Genomic DNA, 23,184 nt, shown 5'->3' on the forward strand with positions numbered 1-23,184 from the left:
TTGTAGGCCCTCTTCGTAGGGTATTTCTTGTCTGTTGGACGAGTTTGATCGCGATCGTATTTTGGGTTTTTTGATGACTATTTCCTTATTTGGAATGGTCATGGGGGGGATTAAGGTTGTTCGGTGAGGAGGGAAGTTTTGAGGATGATTATTCAGAGAAAGGTCTTTTGTGTGTCTATATTGGAGGAGAGTTGTGGGATACCTCGGGAGTTTTGGTTATAGGTGTAGATTGCTCTGTTTCTTTGGTCCAGTCCATAATGGTTTGATCAGAAAGATCTAGGACAGGAGTTGGGGGTGGGAGAGTGTCTTCTATTTGTGCTTCAGAGGTAGTATCCAGTGTGTTGATAGTGTTAGAGTCAGGCAGATAATCACTTTTAAATTTAACTTCAGTGTTTTTCTTACAGTTAGTTGTAGTGTGACCAACTGATTTACATAAAAAACAAGTGATTTTGTCGTCAGTGAAAAAGATTCTAAATTGATTTTCGTTAACAGTAATCAATAATGAGCTAGAGAGTTTGGGGATATCTTCCTAAGAAATACAGATATTGTTCCAACCTCGCAGATTACCCACCTCAAAGCCGGAATCAACGTAGAAGGCTACGAACACATAATGAGTTTTCGCCGTCAAATGTATATAAATCGCGAAATTTAAATTGCCAATGTGGAATACGTTATTAGTTATACCCATGGAGGCTCCATGTTCACCTAGCTTATAGTAGTACTGAAGTAGACCCGGGAGAGTTTACTTGTTCCCGTCAGGTAGTATAGGACTAAACCCGGGAGAGTTTACATGTCATTAAAATCGGGAGTTTACAATCGACCAAACACACATCATTGTAAAATCAATACATTCATCGAAGCGCTCAGAATCTAAAATGAGGGAAACATGTTTGCAATAGTGAATCATCTTGTATATAGGTACCAATATGATATGATATAGACACACATATTTCATACACATATATCGTGATTAGGTAAGTACACCATATTGCATATTATTTATTAATAATATATAATAATTAATAGGTAATTATAATAATATTAAAATAACGGATTTATTTTAGGTATAACTGTATGAGTTATATTATTTTAGTTTATGCTGATTGTCAAGATGTGTGCATACGTCGTTATCTATTATTTGTTTCCAATTATCACCCCTTGCTGTCTGTTCGTAAGTAATCGGCAACTTAAAAGAGAACAAATATATCAATACTTATCAATATTATATTTATGACCTAATTCTAACATAATAATAGGTATATGAGTCATAAATAATATTATCGTTTCTATGAAACGTATTACGTATTTTTGTTTAAACACAAGCGAACGTTGTACAAACATATTTTTTTTATTAAATTAAAGAAAAATATTTACAATCTGTATGATAGTACGATAAAAAAGAAAGTATAGAAGTAACAGAAGCACTACTAAACATTTTCTGAAGGGCCGGTGTTCTTATATTAGTATATATTTGTTTTGTTGTTTACATATTGATTGTTTATTATTATTTTTACAATTTAAATTATTAACGAATACAATTTATCACTATTGGTATGAACACTGAAATATAGCTCAGAGTGGGGGGGGGGGGGGGGGGAGATACAAATAGACACTTCCCTTGGTTGAATGGCTGTCTAGTAGAAGTACTTATTAAGTAAGATAAGTCAGTGTCGGTAACATACAGGGTACAAGTGTAACCTTTGAAGGGTATAAAAAATAATTGTTAGTTGAAAATTAGTTAAATAAATTTGATTAACTCAATTTAATTGTAATCATAATTATATAAATGTAAATTTATACCTATATTTTATAATTAGGTAGTATAATTTTTATAATGAATAATTTAAGATTATTTGGTATAAAAATAATAAAGATACATATGCATACATTTTTGTAAAATTAGCGTTTTAAGTTCAAATTTTGATGATATTCGACAAAATCTCGAAAATCTGCAAATTGTTTAATACATTTTATAATTTTTCAACTACAAATTACATTTTTACTCCAAAAAAACAAATATTACATATATATATAGTTTGGGAAAAAAAAATTTAAAAAAGGTGGGCAAGTGGATGTCGCTCTGCTGTACTGTAGGTTACAAGTGGGTCACTGTATAATGGATGGTATTAAATTTGAATTCAATGATATATCATTGTATAAGAAAAACGATTCTGAGTGGAGACGATATGTCAGTCTAGGTATAAGACATATTATACACTTATGTATGGTATTAAAAAAAAAATTGACCTATAATAAATTCCAAATTAATCATATCACAATATCCATTAGGTACATATAACGCGTTATACATCAACAACAAACAGTGATACTATCATCATAATATATCGATGAAAATATTACAAATTAGAAGTTTCAAGTGCCCACGAATAATATTATACAATCACAACAAAATAACTAAAATAGTTATTCTAGGTTTTTATGTAATTTCGTCCAAATTTGAACTTAAAATGACTATACAAATAAACTGTGCTTGTGTATTTTTTAGATTTTTTGGTAACCGAATTATCTATTTACATGGAATCTTGTTTTAAATTTTCAATCCTTAGCTATAAAAACTGAACATTTTATAATTTATTAATTACAATGGTTGATAATTTTCGAGATTTTGATAAATTCTGTCCAAATTTGATCTTTAAATGCTTATAAAAAAAAACTGTGCCTATGTATTTTCAATATTTTTCAACTGCTATTGTAAAAATATATCAGGAGTCTTGTATTAAATTTTTACACTTTTTGGCCCAACAGATAAAACTTTATTGATATTTATAGAAAAAAAAACTAAAAAAATTGAAAACTGAAAATGCCCGTAAACAGCTCAAAAAGTGTCAAAATATTTTCAAAATTGTATGGTGTATAGGAAATGCTAATATAAACATTCAGTGAAATTTTCATGTATCTACAGTTATTCGTTTTTGAATTACAAGAAAATAAGGAAATCGGTACATGAGAAATCGAGTGAATATCTAATGTTGTAAAAATATGAATTTAAAACGCTCATAAAAATTTAATTTGACTTTCTTGTAGAAATTTTTTTTTTGATAAAGTTAGACAAACTTATGAGGAATCTTGTATTAGATTTTAAAATCTTAGATTTAAAAAGAAAATTTTTTATGAATTTCTAACTCAAAATAATTTGCAAATTTTCGTGATTTTTCCGTATTTTTTCAAGATTTGAACTTTAAACGTGTATAAAAAAAAACTGTGACTAAGGATTTTTAATTTTTTTCATCTGCCTTTGAAACAATAACCTAGGAGCCTTCTATTAAATTTTCAAGCTTTTTTACCCAACAAATAAAATTTTATTGATATTTATAGAAAAAAAATTTAAAAAAACTGAAAACTGACAATGTCCGTAAACAGTTCAAAAAAAGTCAAATTATTTTCAAAATTGTATTGTGTATAGAAAATGCAAATATAAACAACCAGTGAAAATTTCATGCATCTACGGTCATTTGTTTTAGAGTTACACCAATAACCAAAATCGATTTTGTTAAAAATCGATTTTGCGTAAAAATTCCCGTTTTTCCTTAATTTTTCTTTTGTTTTTCACATCGCTTTTGAAAACTACTGGGAAATTAAAATTTTGACCTCCCCAATGCACCAACGATATTCACTTTCCCATCGAACAAGATACTGAAGTCGAAAATCGAAGCATTATTTCGACTACTTATCGTGTACACAGACACAAAAATAAAAAAATAAAAAAAAAATAAAAAAAAAAATAAAAAAAAAAATAAAAAAAAAACACACATCATTGTAAAATCAATACATTCATCGTTTCACTCAGAATCTAAAATGGTGTTAATTTCAAAAAGGCACATAATACATGTTATATTTTTAAATTTTGGAGCAAATTACATACGCTTTTAAATGTAAACAGGGGGTATTGGTAGAAGGAAAATAGGACATTTTACCTGTGGGTTAGGTTGTAGCCTTGCAGGTATAACAATATTATGAAGTGTATGTCACCTAAAATTATTAAGTAATATTGTAGTACCAAGTACTTGGTATTTTGATATGTTTAGTCTATTCATTATCGACAACATTTATCATAGTCCGAACATTATCATTGAAATAATACGTATCTAACCTAACCTATCGAAATATTATTTTAATTTCAGACTGAACTTAAGACCTGAGTACGGGTAAATTTGAATGTGGGTAAAATTATGAGTCATGCGGGCATATAACTTATAATATTTTTTAATATATTTCCTAGTCCTTACTATTTATATACCCCCAAATTTCAACCCTTCCTCTATAACACAATGTATATAATATTATCAATATCTTTGCTGATACCTTTATTGATTTTCTGAAACAACATTGGCATTATTTTTAGCTTAAGCAGCCACAGTTCTAACAAACATATTCTCTAACTATATATTTACCATTTGTTATAGCAGAACCAACTTTTGGATCCTTTGATTGATATAATAAGTATATTTAAAAGTTAGCATAGAATAGCTGAGGGTAATAAATAATAATATAAAAATAGATAGACAATTTATATCTTCGCAATCAGCGATTTTAAACTATTCATTAATACATACATTATATTACATAGTTAAAAATTATAATAAACAGTTGCCACTTCAAAATATAGTCAATTCTGAACTCTTAAGCATTGAATTTGTATTGAATTCAGTAGGTACTGATTTAAGAACACATAAAGAAATGGGACTCAATAATAGTTTAATATTTATGTATTAATATCTGACATAATTTTTAATTTTGCTTATCTGGTTTCAGTAGGTATTTAAAAAGGCTAATGTAATGTTTTTTAAATAGTAGTAAGCTAATTTGCTTAAATTATAAAAAAAAGTTAATAACTTTAATTATACTAAATATTGAATAATCTGATAAAATATGTCCATAATATTGTGTAATTCGTTTTTATTAAATAAACATCACTATGTTAGGAGCGCAGAGCTGTGGTTAAAAAAACTATAATAAAGTTAATCTAAAAGCTACATAGGACTGTAAGAGACTACGGAGTCATACTATTACGCACTTTTGTATCGTTGTAAGATTTTAAGGGGTTTATATCGGCAATTTTCGTGACAACATTTGTCAAACTGGAGAATAATGCTTTTATGTTTCAAACAATTTTTCAACATATGTATAAGTTATAACCAATATAATACGACGCTATTACAGTTTTTAATAATTGCGAAAATTATTATGCAATATGCATTGGACTTAAGGGTGCTGAAACGTAATCAATTCTAAGGAGTAAAAACTAGGCATTTTATCTTTCAGTTTATATGAGTCTTGTGAATTTGTTGAGAGTAAATGAACATTAATGTGTTTAATTCGTAGTACTTATCACGTTTTATAGGGGCATCATAATGACCGGATATGTAAGTCTGTAATTTTACCTACGCGCATGCACAAGTCACCATATTATATTGCTTTATAAAATTACAAAATTCTTTTTTTTTTTAAATACTGCCAGTGACTTTAATCACTACCCTCAGTAAGATCAATACTAGTAGTATTTATAATCAATGGTAGGATGTTCCGATTTAAATTTTGAAAGCAGATTTGAATTCTCCTCTAAATTATCTAGATTTTGCCAGTTTCATTTTTTTTTACTTAGAAATTTACTAACAAAAAGAGTAAAAATAGATCATATTCATAATTCTATGCTTTAACTGACGAACAATTTTCATATTCCTTATCAATGTATTTAAATTTGAATTATGAATATGATCTATTTTTACTCTTTTTGTTAGTAAATTTCTAAGTAAAAAAAAATGAAACTGGCAAAATCTAGATAATTTAGTGACGAATTCAAATCTGCTTTCAAAATTAATATCAGAACATTATATTGGGCGTAATGATTGGAGTCGTGAGCTATGCTTTCGACCGAAAATAAATCACGCTCCAGCAGTCCAGCCCCCTTAAATACTTTTGCTACGGCATTTTAAATATATCTTAATATCTTATGGACTTATACTGAAGTGATCAAATGTGAGTAACGACTTTTTCCATCAATAGAGCTGTACATTTGTAGAAAAGTGCATTTTTTTTGGTGATTGTGAAACGTAGCTTTGTAAGTACATAATTTGAATTATGTATCTACGAATCCATTTATGAAACTTTTATTTTACTTTTTTTTGCAATTTTAGGTCATATTTTCTGGTATTTTTAATCAAATTCCGTCAATTGACATGTTTGAAAAACATTTTATGGTCCAAAGCAATAGTAATGACAAAAGATGAATAAAGTACCCGCAAATAAATATATTTAAGTTTGTTTTATTATTTGAACAAATACAAAATAAATACATAAACATTTTTTTTTGTTTTATTAAATAAACACATTTTAATTTATGTAAGATGTAATGTACTATTCAATAGTATATAACCTAACAACTATTGTATAATATCCTATAATATCAATATAAAAAATTTAATTAAAAACCATTTTAAGTGAATTTTATAGTTTAATTTTTGGCATTTTAAATTGCATTTTTTGTATTTTAAGTGCATATTTTAGTGCATTAAATGCACAGCCCTGTCCATCAACATTAAACTACTCATTCAAAATTTGACTTTAATATACCTAAGTAGACAATTCAAAAATATATTGTTTTAGAATACGAAAAAATGTGTTACAACTTAAAAATATGTAAAAAAAATATGGCTGTTGCCAATGGCTCAATACAATTATCACTAAGATCGGTCACTTCAAGTACAACCAAATAAATAGTTGTAAATAAGTTTACTATAAGTTACCTACTTAAGCAATTAATTTATTATTCCTTAAATTATTATGTATACCTTAAGAAAAATGATCCATCTATATCCATCATATTTATATTCTAGATTTTATCAACGATTTATGGTTTAAAGTACAATATAAATAACAAACAATTAATATTAGATACCTCTAAAATAAATTAAAATTTTAAAAACATTTATCACATATTTGTCATGGTGATTGGTGAGTAACCGAAAGTCAAACATTTAGTTCTAAAACCATAGATTGTAATAGTATAGGGATGATTTTTTTGTTCATTAATAGTAGGCCGAATGCTGGTCCCTCGGATTGACCTATTATTACATTTTAAAGTATGTAACGTCTCACACGATAGCCTACCCAGGTTCGGCGTGGAGTGTACATTGACGAAAACCGGCAATAGGTCGGCAACCCACAGCCGAGATTTGGAAATCGGAGCGTGCGGGATTTATATAATATATTAGATTTTAAAATAATTAACACCTGGTTTATTGGATAATTAATAAATATTTGTTTAAATAAAGGAAATTGTAATAATTAAGTTTATAAAAACTTTGCCCCAAAAGAGGGTCACCTTAAAAAAAAAACCATGACACATAATATTGGTGCTATACCAATGTATATTTGCGCCGGGTCCCCATAGCGGTTACCGGCGTAAATAATAATAATACCGGAGAATACCGGCCAAGGTGTTATTTATATATTTATTTGAATAATAATAATGTTACCGTCGGGTGTGAATTGAGTGTCATCACCAGGACACCCTCAGTGAGGCGGTGATATTACCCGGCCATGTTGTTACTTGTTGTCCGGCAGAGAGGCACAATAAAAGTGACAACGTAGGTATTACGAGCGTCGGACGCGTCGAACATACGCAAAAAAAACTATATACTATTATTGATAACATTATTTTGATTGGCCGGTATTCGTGTTACTGTGAATAAGTAATAAATAATGACGTATGTGCCGGCCGGTTAATCTCAACCACGGGTACTAGCGAGCGGTGATAGTGTGTGTGTACGTCGATTATCATATTATGCATATCGGCGTTTTTCTTGGGTATTGACAGAGATATGCCCGCGGGACGGACAGCGCTATCGCATAATATTGACAGTTTACTTTCTGTTGATTTTCGACCGTTACAAGCACGGACTAAGATATTATAATGGACTGGAAACGAGCAGCTTATCACGGCCACGAATGTATGTACAAGAGGCAAAGTGCGGGGGATCGCCTGTCTTCCTAGAGTTCACAGCGCCCTCTGCATTTAACACGGACTAAGATACAAATTGTGTAGCCAAATAAAACCACCGGTAGCGCTGATAACTTTAAGAACAGAATTCTTATCAGTTAAGTGACACCTTTTCGTGGCCGTTCCCCGGCCCCTGCCGACCATGTCGTTTCCAGTCCATTATATCTTAGTCCGTGGTTACAAGTATAAGAGTATTATCATATTTTATTATAAATACTAGTATCGTGGTGTACGACGTTAGATTATAGACATTATATATTTATGTTTAATCATCATAATTCATAACTGTAAGAGTATACTCTCTCTCGAGTTAATGTTAATTATAATTTTTATCACTCGTTATGTATGTGTAACGTATGTATTTTAGCGTTTTGTACTTAATTACATTTATTGGACAGGATTATATAATAATTTAAAATTCATAATTCATAACTTGAAACGTATGACATAGTAATAAGGTAGACGATGCCAGATGCAGGATATAATTTATCATACATAGATATTACAATTAATTCGGTAAGTACATCATAATTCTTAATATATGACGAGAAACAAATTCAAATTTGACATTATTTTTTTTAATTCAACTCAGTATTATAGGTATCAAAATAATTGAAATTTTATTTTAATTTAAATTTTGATTTCTTAAATAAAATTCGTGTTGTTAAAACTTAACCGTATTGTCTCTATTTCTTATTCTAATATCATTTCTAATTGTGATAAAAAAATTGTAAATATAACGAAAAGATTTTTTTAAATGTTTTACTCATGTTTCCTTCAAAAATACAATTAACATTAATACATTTTGTTAAGAAAAAAAAATATTTTTTACTCTATAGGTACGTTCATAATTTAAAAAAAGGATGGTTTGTAATTTAATGGATTCATATATATAATATAAGTACAGTGTACTGATAACTTTTATTAAATTTGTGAATTTTTAATTACTTCATATTGTTTAATATAAAACTAGTATTTATCAACAATTTAGCTTTATTAAAATGTAAAAGTTTTAGATTTATCAAATATCAAATTGACAATTGTATCTTCGTTTAAATAGTCCATTCTGTATGTTTAAGGAACACAACATTCAAACGGTATAGTTGTGTTCACAATTGTCGTTAAAAGCTAATTAGTTACACATGACGCGCGTGCTAACAAATCTTTAATTAAACATCGGTATTTTTTTCGATACATCGACCAAAAAACATCGATGTATTTTGCCCACCTCTAGAACCACATCTAGGCACACCAACTATGAAATAGTTTTGATTATTGATTATTATGGTACCTCATAGTGATGGTACCTACGTATTTTTCGTCGAATTATTTTATATTTATACTAGGTATGTATTTATTGTTATATGGATGGCGGGGCTATAACAACCCAGTACACCTATCCCATCTCAGTGGTCTCAGTAGGTATAGTAGTATAATTATTTAAGGTATTTTCCATAGTATCACAATAATTTTGTACACCTAAACCAACGGGTTTTTTTTGAAAATTACTCTGCGTTTGCAGGTAGGTACCGGATGACGATACTGTAAATAAGTCTTTCAATTTGTCTGTAGTTAATAAGTATTTCGTATGTAATAAGCATTGTTTAGGTATTTCATGAGTATAGTGTATGTATGAAATGAGTATTTTGTATGTATTTAATGAGTATTGTGTTTGTTATTTAATAAGTATTAAGTAATAATAAAAACATATCAACTAGAACTTAATATTTGATCTATCTTTCCTGAAGCTCCCGAGTTACGTGGTTAAAATATAATTCATAGGGCTCTGAAAACCCTCACTGAATTATTTAAATATAACAGATTCCCCAACTCTGTTACAATATTAATAATAGATAATTGAAAATTGAACTCAAGTCTCAAGAAATGATAATATTGAATGGCGTCAATTTAGTATTTCGCAGTTTGTTACACTCCGTAGTATGATTTATAATAATTTTAATTTTAATGTTTAAACACTTTAAACCTGATGTTATTTGTATGGTTATCTTTTTATCCATGCGACTCAATATCTGAAGTTGATTATCCATATTATTCATATCTATTATTTTAGAATGCTATAGTTAGGTATTTATAAATGAATTGTTATTACATTTCTTTAAACATTTTCTAAATTGACTAAATTGTAAATATCAGAGAATAAAATTAAAACGGTTATTATCACTAGTAGCATTATATTCATCTAGTTCAAATGATATTAATTACTATTGGAGAATACAGTATTGAATTCGGTAAATGATTTATTGGTGTCAATTTTAGATTTATTAATTTTAAATCACGAAAGTCAAGATTTTCAGGAAGAATAATTAGCTATACGTATCTATATTTGTAAAATTAAACAGTAGTTAATACTTAACAAGAAGTTTAAACAAATTAAAATTATTTATTTATTACTATTAATATAAAATATAAATATATCATTATTCATTAACTTTCTTTAAACTAATTGTTGACTTATGTTTAATTTTACTAATGCTCTTAATTTGTCATTCATAATAATTATACGTAGTTTGAGATGTAGCCACATAGGTATTTAGGATTTCGGTGCACAAGAGCATAGAAGCATTATACAATATCTCCAAATAATTTGTAATTTGTACAAGACTGCGAGAGGTATAATTAGTATTTATAAAATACCTAATTATAAATTACATTATTTTTTTTTACAATTAAAAATACTGGTGAACTCTTTCTGCTGTATAGTAGGTTTGAAGTGTAGATAACTCATTGAAACATAGGCGAAATTTGGGGGAAACTTGGAGGGGATTAGCCCCTTCAAAAATTTGTATTTTAATTGAAGTATTAAATACTTCATTAATCATCTAATCTACTAATACAGTAAACGTTGTTTGAAGAAATTATTTTATAAAGTTTAAACCACGATTCATTATTTGCGTGTTTTCTATAGAAGATAATAAAACATCGATTATCGGATCCACCCACAGAACGATAGAACATAATAATATAGGTTTAATAATAGTATTAAAAATAAGTAATTACTATACATTAGTATAACATTTCAATTTCTCTAGGATATGGTCGATACTCGATAGGAACTCGATAGTAGTGCTTTTTTTTTATACATTTGCAATTTCGAATCAACGGTTAAAATAATAATGTATAAGAAAGTACCCTAAACGTTGTAATTTCTTTTATTAAAAATATTTTTGATTTTATAATAGGTACCTACCTAGATGACATTGTATAATAATAATATGTAAAATGTATGTAGGAAAGCTGGTGAGAAAGAAAATGATAAATATATTATTACATAAAGTAAGTAATGTATTTTAAAGCTATTTGGACTGACAGAGGGTGTGGGGGACAGAGCAGTGGCTGAGCGATTATTGGGCAAAGTTGGCAGTGCCCTGGAGCCTTGCAATATTATGTGTATATTTTGAATTTTCACCAAGATAATATTCGTTAGTGAGGCAGTGGCGTAATTAAAAATTTGGTTTGGGGAGGGATTATACCAAATAGCAAATACTATATACGACAATATAGGATACTGGCATATAAAAACTGGCGAACTATTTCTTATCAAAATATCGTTACAATATTGATTGCCCCCCGAGATTGTTATAATAGTTGCCTATTTTACTCCTTACGATTAACATGAACAATATAAATAATTATATCAAATTATATACAATCTCGGGAGCAATGATAACAAATTGTTCGCCACTATTTTAATACAGAGTGTCCTGTATTATTGTATATAGTATTTGATTATACGTATTTAGCAAAATCTGTAAACCTCATACAGTAACCTACCTCCCCAAATATAAAATATTTTGGGGGTTCTATCCCCCAAATCCCCCTAATTACGCCCCCGTAGGGGGACTAGTTTAATTACTTGCCCACGGCCCTTTTCCATCTACAGATATCCCACTGGGGCACAGCCACCCACTGGTCTGTTTCATTTAAATATGTTAAGCCCTTCCAAGTCATAAACTGAAATTGCGCCTATGCGATTAACTAGGTAGGTCATTGTAATGAATAATTTGAATTTGAAATCAATGAGATGGTACATTTAATAAGAATATAATATATATATGTATATTTAATTAATAGTGTCTATAGATTTGGTGGGTTGAACTAATTCTTGTCAATAATGCATTAACCGAAGTACTATAAAATGATATAAACAGGTTCAAGGTATAATAATTAATATTCCGGCAGGGGCAGGCACAGCGATTGTCATCTGGTCGGCGGCCATCGTTACTCGTTAATCGTTATCACCATTTATTAATAATCGTACGTCTTTTACGACTATTTTTGTGTTTAGTTTATTGACAACTTTTAAGTAGTATTTATGTAGTGAAAACTACATGGCATGATACATCTTATGGTCCACAGGGTCATTACATACCTATACAATAATATAGTTTGATAACAAAAAAAAAATAATATTTTTCCAAGATATTAATAAAAAAATATAAAATTATATTTTAAATTAAAGTTTAAAGATATAGCTACCGTTAGTGGGACTAGGAATTATGACAGGGAGGCTAAAATTAATGTTGGGGAGGGCTTAGCCCCCAAGTCCTCCTAGTTACGCCTATGAACAATTTGCTGCTGACAATTTGAAGTCTTCGATTGATACTTTTTTTTAATTACCTATAAGATAACTAATAGGTTAACAGCGTTCAAATATAAATCTGGCGGTGACTCGATATTATATATATCTCGACAAAAGGAGAACTCATGTCCTAAAAATCTAAAACCTATACTAAGGCCAGGTTATACATTTATACCTAATAAGACAACTAACAACCAAATAATCATAACGCAGGCAGCGTGTACGTGTGAGGTGTAAAAATAAATGGCATGACTATATTGACATCAGACGCTTTAACAGGTTATCTGTTATAAACGTATAACACTGAATATAACTTATAATTCAAAAAATGTAATAATATAATGATAACTCCTATTTTGTCATGATAATAAATTTTTTTTTTTATATTTTTATTTAAATATACAATCTGTAATAACATGTTTACAATAATTATATGTGCGCTAATACAAAAAGGACAGTGATTGACACGAGTAAAGAAATTACCCAGCAGTAATACTTGTTGACATGATTTATGTGTAGGATGACTATGAGGAGGAGGTGCTAAAGTTATTTGACGTTTGAATAAGAAGGCGGTCGAGAAGTGTGGTGAGAAGAGATAACAGTGGGCTTAACATACCTTTAAATTAATTTAAGAAGTTAGTGAGAAGAGAGTTTTCATTGTTTTGACTTGGGGAGTTGGGTTTTTGGACAGCTGCAGCCTGTGCGTAAGAAGGTATTGAGAATTAATTTGTTTTAAGCATTTTCTGCATGGGCAGATAATAATATATAATTACTATTTCACATATATCAAGATTTTAACGTAGATACCCTTGTAATGTGGGCATGTGGCTCACATCTAATACATAGTACATTGTACATAGACACATAGTACATACGTATAGTGCCATTTTACTTAGTATAATTAGTTTACGTTTTATATATTGTATATAGTATATTAAAGCAATAAAGCGCTTTACTTATGTTCTTCTCACTAATACCTATAACTGTTGAAACTAATTGTTATGCAAAGTTAAAATAAAACAATATTAAAGTTCTAGTCGATTATTATTACAGGACTCATGTAATAATTAATAATTTCTTACTTAGCTACCTACTTGTCAAGCCCGGATTAAGGATCAATTGGGCCTCGGGACACCATACACTTAGTAGGCCCCCTTTCAACTTTTACTTCAAAAAAATTGTATCATTACATATTAACGACTTTATATTATTGTATAATTTTTTACTATACAAAAAATATACATGCAGGGTGTAACTTATGTCATTGTACGCGGGTTTTTTTTAACAATTAAGGTCGATGATATGGAATTTCGTTAAAACAAAAAAAGACTTGTTTCTTTATTTTAAACAGGCAATTTTTTTTATAACATTTTCAAAATTTTCAAAATTTTCAAACACGCAGATATACCAATAGCAAAATCAACTTTATTTTTTCAAATGGTAACCACTTTATTTATTAATGGATTCTGGTAGAGCTTTTTTCTGAACATTTTGACAGTCAAATGATAAATTTTGATTTGCTAGGTTATTAACTATAGTCCTCTAAAGTTTAGTAAAATATGCATTAATACTTTTATACCTACTGAAATACCTAATCTACAAGCTATAAATATTTTTTCTTATAACTACCTTTTTATATACTTTAATCGGTAATCTAAAATGATTAACAAAAAATAAAAAACATAAACAAAATTGTTGGTAAACATAGTTCATTATTTATAGTTATTTTTCGTAAAATTGAGAACAAATTTATTTTATAATTATTAATTAATAATAATTTACCTACTATACCTACCTATTTCAATAATTTTTTTTTTTTTTTGAAATCTGTATTGTACGCGTTAAAAAAAGTGATCATACAGCTCTTCGTTGTGGTTAGGCCACAAACTAAATAATAAATGTTATAAACAACACAGGCACACTGCACACAGCTATGATACAATTGGGTAGTTATTCTTGAATTGTTGGTGGATTATATTATTGGTATTAATATTTTTTATATGATAACAATTAACAATATTATATTATTTTAAACAATTAATAGGTACGAAATTCGTAACGAAATACCTTATATAATATGATATATTTTCTGAAAATCAGCCCTCAAAGGTATAGACACAAAAATAAAAAACAAAAAAAAAACACATATCATTATAAAATCAATACATTCATCGGATTCGCTCAGAATCTAAAAATTATGAGTACCCCATTTGAATGTCATTAATCTTTTTTTTAGATTCTGAGCGGAGCGATGAATGTATTGATTTTACAATGATGTTTTTTAGATTTAATTGAAGGCTCCTAGGTTATTGTTTCAAAGACAGATGAAAAAAATTAAAATATCCTTAGTCACAGTTTTTATTTATTAGCATTTAAAGTTCAAATCTTGACAAAATACGGAAAAATCAGCAAATAATTTTGAGTTGAGAATTCATAGAAATTTTTCTTTTTAAATTTAAGATTTGAAAATGTAATACAAGTTTCCTATAAGTGTGTCTACCTTTAACAAAAAAAAATGTCTACAAGAATGTCAAATTAAATTTTTATGAGCATTTGAAATTCATATTTTTACAACATTTGGTATCCACTCGATTTCTCATGTAACGATTTTCTTATTTTGTTGTAATTAAAAAACGAATGACTGTAGATACTTGAAAATTTCACTGAATGTGTATATTAAAATTGTCTATACACGATAAAATTTTGAAAATAATTTGAATCTTTTTAAGCTGTTTACGGACATTGTCAGTTTTCAATTTTTGATTCTGAGCGAAGCGATGAATGTATTGATTTTACAATGATGCGTTTTTTTTTATTTTTTTTTTATGAGCATTTAAAGTTCAAATATTGACAAAATACGTAAAAATGACGAAAATTCGCAAATTATTTTGAGTAAGAAATTCATAAAAAATTTTCTTTTTAAATCTAAGATTTGAAAATGTTATACATAATTCTTCATAAGTTTGTATACCTTTATCAAAAAAAAAATGTCTTCAAGAAAGTCAAATTAAATTTTTATGAGCGTTTGAAATTCATATTTTTACAACATTTGATATTCACTCGATATCTCATGCAACGATTTTCTTATTTTGTTGTAATTAAAAAACGAATGACTCTGAGATACTTGAAAATTTAACTGAATGTTTACATTAGCATTTTCTATACACGATAAAATGTATAAAATAATTTGACTCTTTTTGAGCTGTTTACGGACATAGTCATAGCGATTTCAAGATAATAACGTGTTCACGAATAACGGATAATAATAGTCACGAATAATGCGATTATTGCGATAACAATAACACTGACAATACGTCAACATAATATCATTCAACAAGAGAAACCTAAAATAAATATAAACTTTTATAAAGTAATTTGAGGAAAAAAATATTTTTATATTATGATATTATGTTAACAGTCTTGTTAAAAATACTTTTTAAGTGTGGACTATTTGGAGGGGCAAAATGATACTTTTGCCTCCCCAAACATTTCTGGGGGGGCAACTGCCCCCCCCCCCCCGCAAACGCCACTGAATAACTGACAATTGATATGGTGTTATTTTGGCTTCGATGTAAATGGTAATAAATTGTTGGCTTCAATGAAATATATGTGTTGCATCAACTTGTGCGGGCTAATTAGCAATCTAGTTTATTATAATTATTTGTGATGGTAATAATCATGACAAAATTTTGTCATTGTTATAATAACAATTTGTATACATATTTTCCGCGGAGATAAAAATGTAACCATGATATAAAAACAGGGTATGATCGTAACTTTTTGACGGCCAGATCATTCGGTAAGCACGTGTAGTGTATAATATTAATAATTTAATGGCAATATGATAATACGGGTAAGCAAGTGACGTATTGCGCGGACTTGGACCAAATCTGGACTTTTGCGATCATACCATGTTGTTTATATCATGAATGTAACCAAGAAGATTATTGCACGGAAATATGAAACCACGGTCTTAGAAGATAAGGTCGGACACGGGACAACTATACATTATCAGCATTCTGCTTAGTGAGGCAAATCCATTTCAAAATTTGGCCTGGCCGCTATACAATTGAGCGCTGCCCTGCAGACTCTTTTTGAGGTTATGGCATTATAGTATTATACAAGTTTAAAATAACCTTCGACCATATAAAATAGCTAGTTTATTATAAACCAACTAGTTTATATGGTCGGAGAAAATAATATAATAATATAGTCCATAAAAATAACCCCGAATGCCGTATTATTCTATGGTATGATGATAGTGATATAATAATAACTGATAAGAGATAAGCAGTCAACTAAATAGTAAATTCTTTAAGTTAGTTTTTTAAAACGTTGATGATTTGAAGATATTGCGATTGTCCCAATATTTTCGACTTTTGACAGTCAACTTTTGTTTCTTATTGATGAATTTCGTTATTTAAGTTTTTACTATTTATGTAATAGTTTTTGTATTTTTGTAACATTGTTAATATTTTACATGTTTTAATGATTTTTATGATAACTTGTTGCATCTGAAGTTTTTGCCACCTGTCACATGTATTTATTTTTATTTTGTAGTATAAAATTGTTTTTCAATTGATTTAATTATTACATTTAATTTAATTTTTACACATTTGATAAAAGTCCTGATAAAATGAGGGACACTGCTCAAAATAAACTGATTGAACTTCAACATAATCCCAGTTCAATACGTAATATTTGCATTATGGCTCATGTTGATCATGGTAAAACAACACTAGCAGATTCTTTGGTGGCCAGTAACGGTGTTATATCTCAGAAGATGGTTGGAAAATTGAGATACATGGATAGTAGACGAGACGAACAACAACGTGGAATAACAATGAAAAGCTCATCAATAGCATTGTATCATTGCAAAAGTATAATTTATTAGTTATTTTGTAAATTATGTCATTATATTAAAGTGTATGAACATAATTTCAGATGAATCAGAATATCTTATTAATGTCATTGATTGTCCTGGACATGTAGATTTTTTTTCTGAAGTTTCTACGGCCTTAAGATTATGTGACGGAGCTATTATTATTGTTGATGTTGTAGAAGGTGTTTGTCCTCAAACACAGGTAAAGTATTATTGCCTAATAGACTCTTTTTTATTTACATCAGTAATTTAATACTAAATGACCTGTTTGATTAATATGTACTTGTAATTTTTGGTTGTAGGCTTGTTTAAAGCAGATTTGGTCAGAAAATATTAAACCTATTTTGGTGCTAAATAAGATTGATAGGCTGATATTGGAGTTAAATTTGACTCCACTTGATGCCTATATTCATTTAACTCAAGTGCTTGAACAAGTAAGTGTTGCCTTAATTTAATTTAATGATTTTCAATTGTTAATTTTATAATCTTTAGATTAATGCTGTAGTGGGAGAACTATTTAAAAAAGATCTATTTGAAAAAGAAGCAGAAACTAAAGAGCAAGTTGGCGTTCAGTCAGGTGAAGATTTGTATAATCAGTGGAGCACTGCCATTGAGGCTGCTGATGATTCAGATTTATATTTTTCACCCCAACAAGGAAATGTAGTTTTTGCATCTGCTGCTGATGGTTGGGCATTTAGGTATATGATTTCCCTACATTAATATTATGCGTATAAAAGATTTTGAAATCTATATGAGATAAAATATTATATGACTGAAAAAAAAATAATTTGACTAATTTTTCATAAATCGTTATGAGTATAAGCAGTATATTTTTAAGATAAATATACGTCATCTTATAAAGAATTAAATATGTCAATGTTTCAAAACTAAAATTGTTATAAAGCACTATTTGAGTTATAATAACAATATTTTTTCTATACTTTGTTAATTGAACAATTTTATTTTAATATTTACTCTTCATTACTGTTCAAAATTGTACTTACTTAAGTGGTTTTAGTATAGAAACATTTGCAAATTTAGTGTCAAACAAACTTGGTGTGAACGTGGATGTCTTAAAAAAGACATTATGGGGTGATTTTTATTTACATTCAAAGACCAAAAGAATCATGAAAGGTGCACAAGAAAAAGCCAAGAAACCAATTTTTGTTCAAATGATACTTGAAAACATTTGGCTTATATATGATGTCATTATTAATCAAAAAGTAAATTAAATAATTTTAAAACCATATTCTTGATTTAAGCAGTAAACTGCGTCTTTAAGCAAAGTGATAGTTATAATGTATTTTCTAGGACAAGGAGCGTTTATCAAAAATTGCAGAAAGTATGAATGTGACACTTTTTGCCAGAGATTTGCGCCAAACAGATACAAGAATTTTATTGCAATCTTTTTTATCTCAATGGATACCTTTATCTTTATCAGTATTAGGTAAATATATTTTGGTTCATGTAAGATATAACTGTAATTATGAACATATTATAATTTGTTGCTCTAAATCAGTGGCATACTTTTTCTGGTTTGGGGGAGGGGGGGGGGGTTAATTTTTTAATAAACACATTTGATGACCCGAACATAACAAAACTTTCACCACATATAAAGAAGAACTTTGGCTATGAAATATTGTTATTATTTTTTTGATATCACTTATTCAAATAAAGTTCTTATCGTTTCAAAATCCATTGTTAGTTGTGTTTTTCAAACTTTTTTTTGAAATTCTGATGACAACAAAATAAAAACGATCTTGTACAGCCAAAATTCTCCTTTTTATGTGGTGAAAATGTTGTTTCTTAGTTATGACTGTAGCATTGTCGGTTCTTTCCCGCTCAAAACAGTTATTGTTATGTTGTAAATTTGTAAGACGGATAGACACATGCGGGTGCAACGTCCTCTTAAGGCAATTTCTTGTCTTTTAATTAAAATATTAAAATGAGTGTTTCAACAATAGACGATACAATTTTCCGATTTTGTTCGATTGCCGCCCGCTTGGCTGTAATAAGCTGAAGGCTACCATCTTGTTTGTATACATCTATAAAATTCTGAGCAATTATACAAGAAGTTTTAAGATATTCTTAATATGTGTGATAACAAAATTACTCTTTTGCATCTTTCCGACGACAGAATGTAGTCACTACGAGAGCCTTTGTGGATATATGACTTCCTTTTTCCACTTATTTAGAACAAAATAAAAAAACAGAATAGACAAAAAGTGCCGTCTTATCTTCCCCTTTTTAGTACGCCACTACTCTACATGTTTATTTATTCATTTATTTGCAAATATAATATCATTAAACATATAAAATACATAATTAAAACAATAAATTTGCTCACCTCTTTTAAGCTTGCTTTTGTGATGGATGTGTGAGTACTTATGTTATAGATAAGACTTATATACAAAACTTACATACATATTAATAACCAATTAACAATGATCGATAGTAAACTTTTAGACAAAATTAACTTATAAAGAACATAGAATTTATATAATAAACAATTACAGAATGAATTGCCCTAAATTAAATTAACTTGAGTAAAGCATTTTTTAACAATAAATATTTTGATATAGATTAAAATTAATATTTAATAATAAATTTAACTCAGCTGTATTATTACTGCAACTTCTTAATCCGAATAATTTTTTTCAATTTGTCTTAAGTACATCAATATTTTTTTATATAAAATCTTTTATATTCTATGTTTTCTGACTCTTTCATAAAAATACCTCTGGATATCTTAATTATATTATTTCATTATAACCTCTTAGTTAATTTGATTTCCAATATTTTTTATTAACAAAGGTTGATTATTTGTTACAGGTATTAATTTTTCTGGTTAAATCTGTTAGGTTAATCTATTGATTTTTAATTTGAATATCTTATATGAATTTTATGTTTTGAACTAAATTATTTATCTTGAATTATCTTTTCTCCTTAGGTATGGTATGCGATAAATGTCCGTCACCAAATCAACTTACTGATGCCAAAATTGAAAACTTACTCTGTCCTCCAATGAAAGAATTCAACCTTATGCCTAAAGAAACCATATCATTGAAAACTGTTTTTTCAAAATGTTCTCCTGATGATGCTTCCGTCCCAGTTATAGCTTTTGTTTCTAAAATGTTTCCGGTTTGTATATGTTTATTTATATTTCTTAAATGAAAATATTATCATCTGATTGATGTTATTTAAATTTAGATTAAAAGAAAATATTTACCTCAAAATAAACCAAAAGTATTAACTGCTGAGGAAATAGCTAAAAGACGAGAGTTGGCAAGAATTAAGCATGCTTTGAAAAGCAGTGTAATAAAAACAGAAGTTTCAGAAACTAAATGTAGTGTTACAGTTAATAATGAAGAAAATAAACCGGAAGTTATAGAACCTACGCAAAATGAAAATGATGTTATGTTTATTGCGTTTGGAAGAATGTACAGTGGTACCATTCGTCGTGGTCAAGAGATATATGTTTTAGGACCTAAACATGATCCATCAAAAATAACAGATAGTGTAAGTTTCTATGAGTAATTTTTATGTTACAAATACAAATTTTATAATATTGTTTTTAGGATTTTTATGTCGATGAAAAATGCACTTTGGCTACTTTAAAATCTGACCAACATATTATGAAAACTAGCATAACTGATTTGTACATGTTAATGGGTAGAGACTTGGAACCAGTAGACGAAGTTCCTGCTGGCAATATATTTGGTAAAAATATTTTTAAATCATATTTTCATTCATAAAATATTAATTTTATTGTTCGGATTTATTATATAGGTGCTGGCAATTTAGAACAATACATCTTAAAGAGTGCTACTTTGTCTACGACTTTAGCTTGCCCCCCATTTACAGAAATTAAAGCTATGGCCACACCAATCATGAGGGTGGCTTTGGAACCAAAACATTCAATGGATTTGCCTGACCTTGTCAAGGGTCTTAAACTACTTAATCAAGCAGATGCGTGTGTTCAGGTAATGTGAAAATTTTGTTGATATAACAATACATGATAAAAATACTATACAATATGACGTATAAATTGTTACTGAATAATTATAGAAAGATGTATGTGCATTTTTATTTAATTGTTTCTGTTATTTCTCTTTATATTACAATGTCATTCCTCTGCTTTTTCTATTAAACCTTTGAAATATTTTTTTTGCAACTATTTGTTTAAAATTTATGCTATCAATAAATGTTGATGAATACATTTTATTTATGTTGCGGCTCTTGGAATAAAAATAAGCCTCCTCGATACTCAATAATATTGTATTAGAGGGGGACCATTCCAGTTTTTTATTCCATCTCAATAATCTCAATTGTATCATGTCGTTACAATCGCTAATAGCTGATTTTCCTTTCCATATGATAGTGATAAGGTAATATATATCTTCTGCATTTAAAAAAAAAGCGCTAAACAAGTTTTTGTGCCTCAGTTGTTTTAATATTTGTAAATATATTTTCATGGGGTGTTAAAACGATTTGGTCTATTGTAATTCTATACTAATAATTACAATCTTTACATGTTGCTGATTTTGTTAAATTTAATTTCATTACAGATCTATTTAAAGTTTGTGACTTTCTACAATTATAGCATTTAATGAAGTTTATAGGTTTTAACATTTTTGATGGGATAGTTGGATTTATTTCTGGTTGTTTAAGATTCCGTTGAAAAGATATTTCAATACGTTACTTCAAAATTTTTAATTTGTTGTCTTCAATTTGAATAATATTCAACATAGTCAACTCTCTCTTCAATAAATAAATAATCTGTTTTGTTAAATTTATTTCTTTTAAGGGCTCTAAAGTTTCTTGCCACTTTAAAAGCAATTTAGTTCTTTCATCTTTACTCAGATCATTTCTCTTTAGGACTATGTAGAGTTCCATCAATTGTTTGGCTTGATACGTTTCTGGAGTTTTGATGGAAATTGTTCCTTCATTGCTTCTTGTTATGATAATTGGCTTAGATATTTTATATAGTTGTCCAAAAATTTTTTATCTCTTTCTATTTCATTAGCTTGATTCCTTAGTTTGGTTATTTCTTTAAAGCATTCCAATTCTTTTTTTAAGTGTTCTTTATTTTCACTAATTACACATTTTGGTGATTTATTTTAGATTCTGAGCGATGCGATGAATGTATTGATTTTACAATGATGTGGGTTTTTTTTAATTTTTTAATTTTTTTTTGTGTCTGTCATCACCTTTTAGGACAGTAAAAATGCTTGGATTTTCTTCAACAGTAACTTTTCTGATAGGAAAGTGAATCTAGTTGGTACTTTGGGGGGTAAAAAGTAAAAATATCTCAGTAGTTTTCAAAAGCGAAATAAAAAACAAAAGAAAAATTAAGGAAAAACGAGAATTTTTACGCAAATCTGTTTTCAAGAAAATCGATTTTGGTTTTTGGTGTAACTCTAAAACAAATGACCGTAGGTACATGAAATTTTGACTGAATGTTTATATTAGCATTTTCTATACACCATAACATTTTCCATATATTTTGTCTTATTTTGAGCTGTTTACGGACATTTTCTATTTCCATTTTTTTTAGTTATTTTTCTACAAATATCGATATAATTTTTTTTGTTGGGTAAAAAAGCTTGAAAATTTAATACAAGGCTCCTACTATCAATATTGTTACAATGACATTTGAAAAATATTAAAAATCCTTAGTCA

General features: G+C 28.4%; 1 protein-coding gene and 1 pseudogene across 2 annotated transcripts in view; one reads left to right on the forward strand and one right to left on the reverse strand.

The window, feature by feature from the left end:
* The window catches only part of LOC132952575 (elongation factor-like GTPase 1), a 48,626-nt gene that overhangs the window by 22,180 nt on the left and 3,262 nt on the right, over window positions 1-23,184 (forward strand). The window contains exons 1-11 of one of the 2 annotated variants that reach the window (XM_061024904.1): window positions 16,897-17,159; window positions 17,247-17,500; window positions 17,565-17,704; window positions 17,805-17,936; window positions 17,995-18,200; window positions 18,521-18,725; window positions 18,814-18,949; window positions 20,453-20,643; window positions 20,713-21,021; window positions 21,081-21,222; window positions 21,292-21,485. In XM_061024904.1, coding sequence (XP_060880887.1) covers window positions 17,257-17,500; window positions 17,565-17,704; window positions 17,805-17,936; window positions 17,995-18,200; window positions 18,521-18,725; window positions 18,814-18,949; window positions 20,453-20,643; window positions 20,713-21,021; window positions 21,081-21,222; window positions 21,292-21,485 — 1,899 coding nt within the window. In that variant the 5' untranslated portion in view covers window positions 16,897-17,159; window positions 17,247-17,256. Of the gene's footprint in view, window positions 1-16,896; window positions 17,160-17,246; window positions 17,501-17,564; window positions 17,705-17,804; window positions 17,937-17,994; window positions 18,201-18,520; window positions 18,726-18,813; window positions 18,950-20,452; window positions 20,644-20,712; window positions 21,022-21,080; window positions 21,223-21,291; window positions 21,486-23,184 lie in introns of those variants that run through there. The other variant, XM_061024903.1, reaches the window with a different exon arrangement.
* On the reverse strand, window positions 21,593-22,619 carry LOC132952355 (IQ and ubiquitin-like domain-containing protein; annotated as a pseudogene).

The sequence above is a fragment of the Metopolophium dirhodum genome, chromosome 9 (assembly GCF_019925205.1).
Source record: "Metopolophium dirhodum isolate CAU chromosome 9, ASM1992520v1, whole genome shotgun sequence".
Taxonomy (NCBI): domain Eukaryota; kingdom Metazoa; phylum Arthropoda; class Insecta; order Hemiptera; family Aphididae; genus Metopolophium; species Metopolophium dirhodum.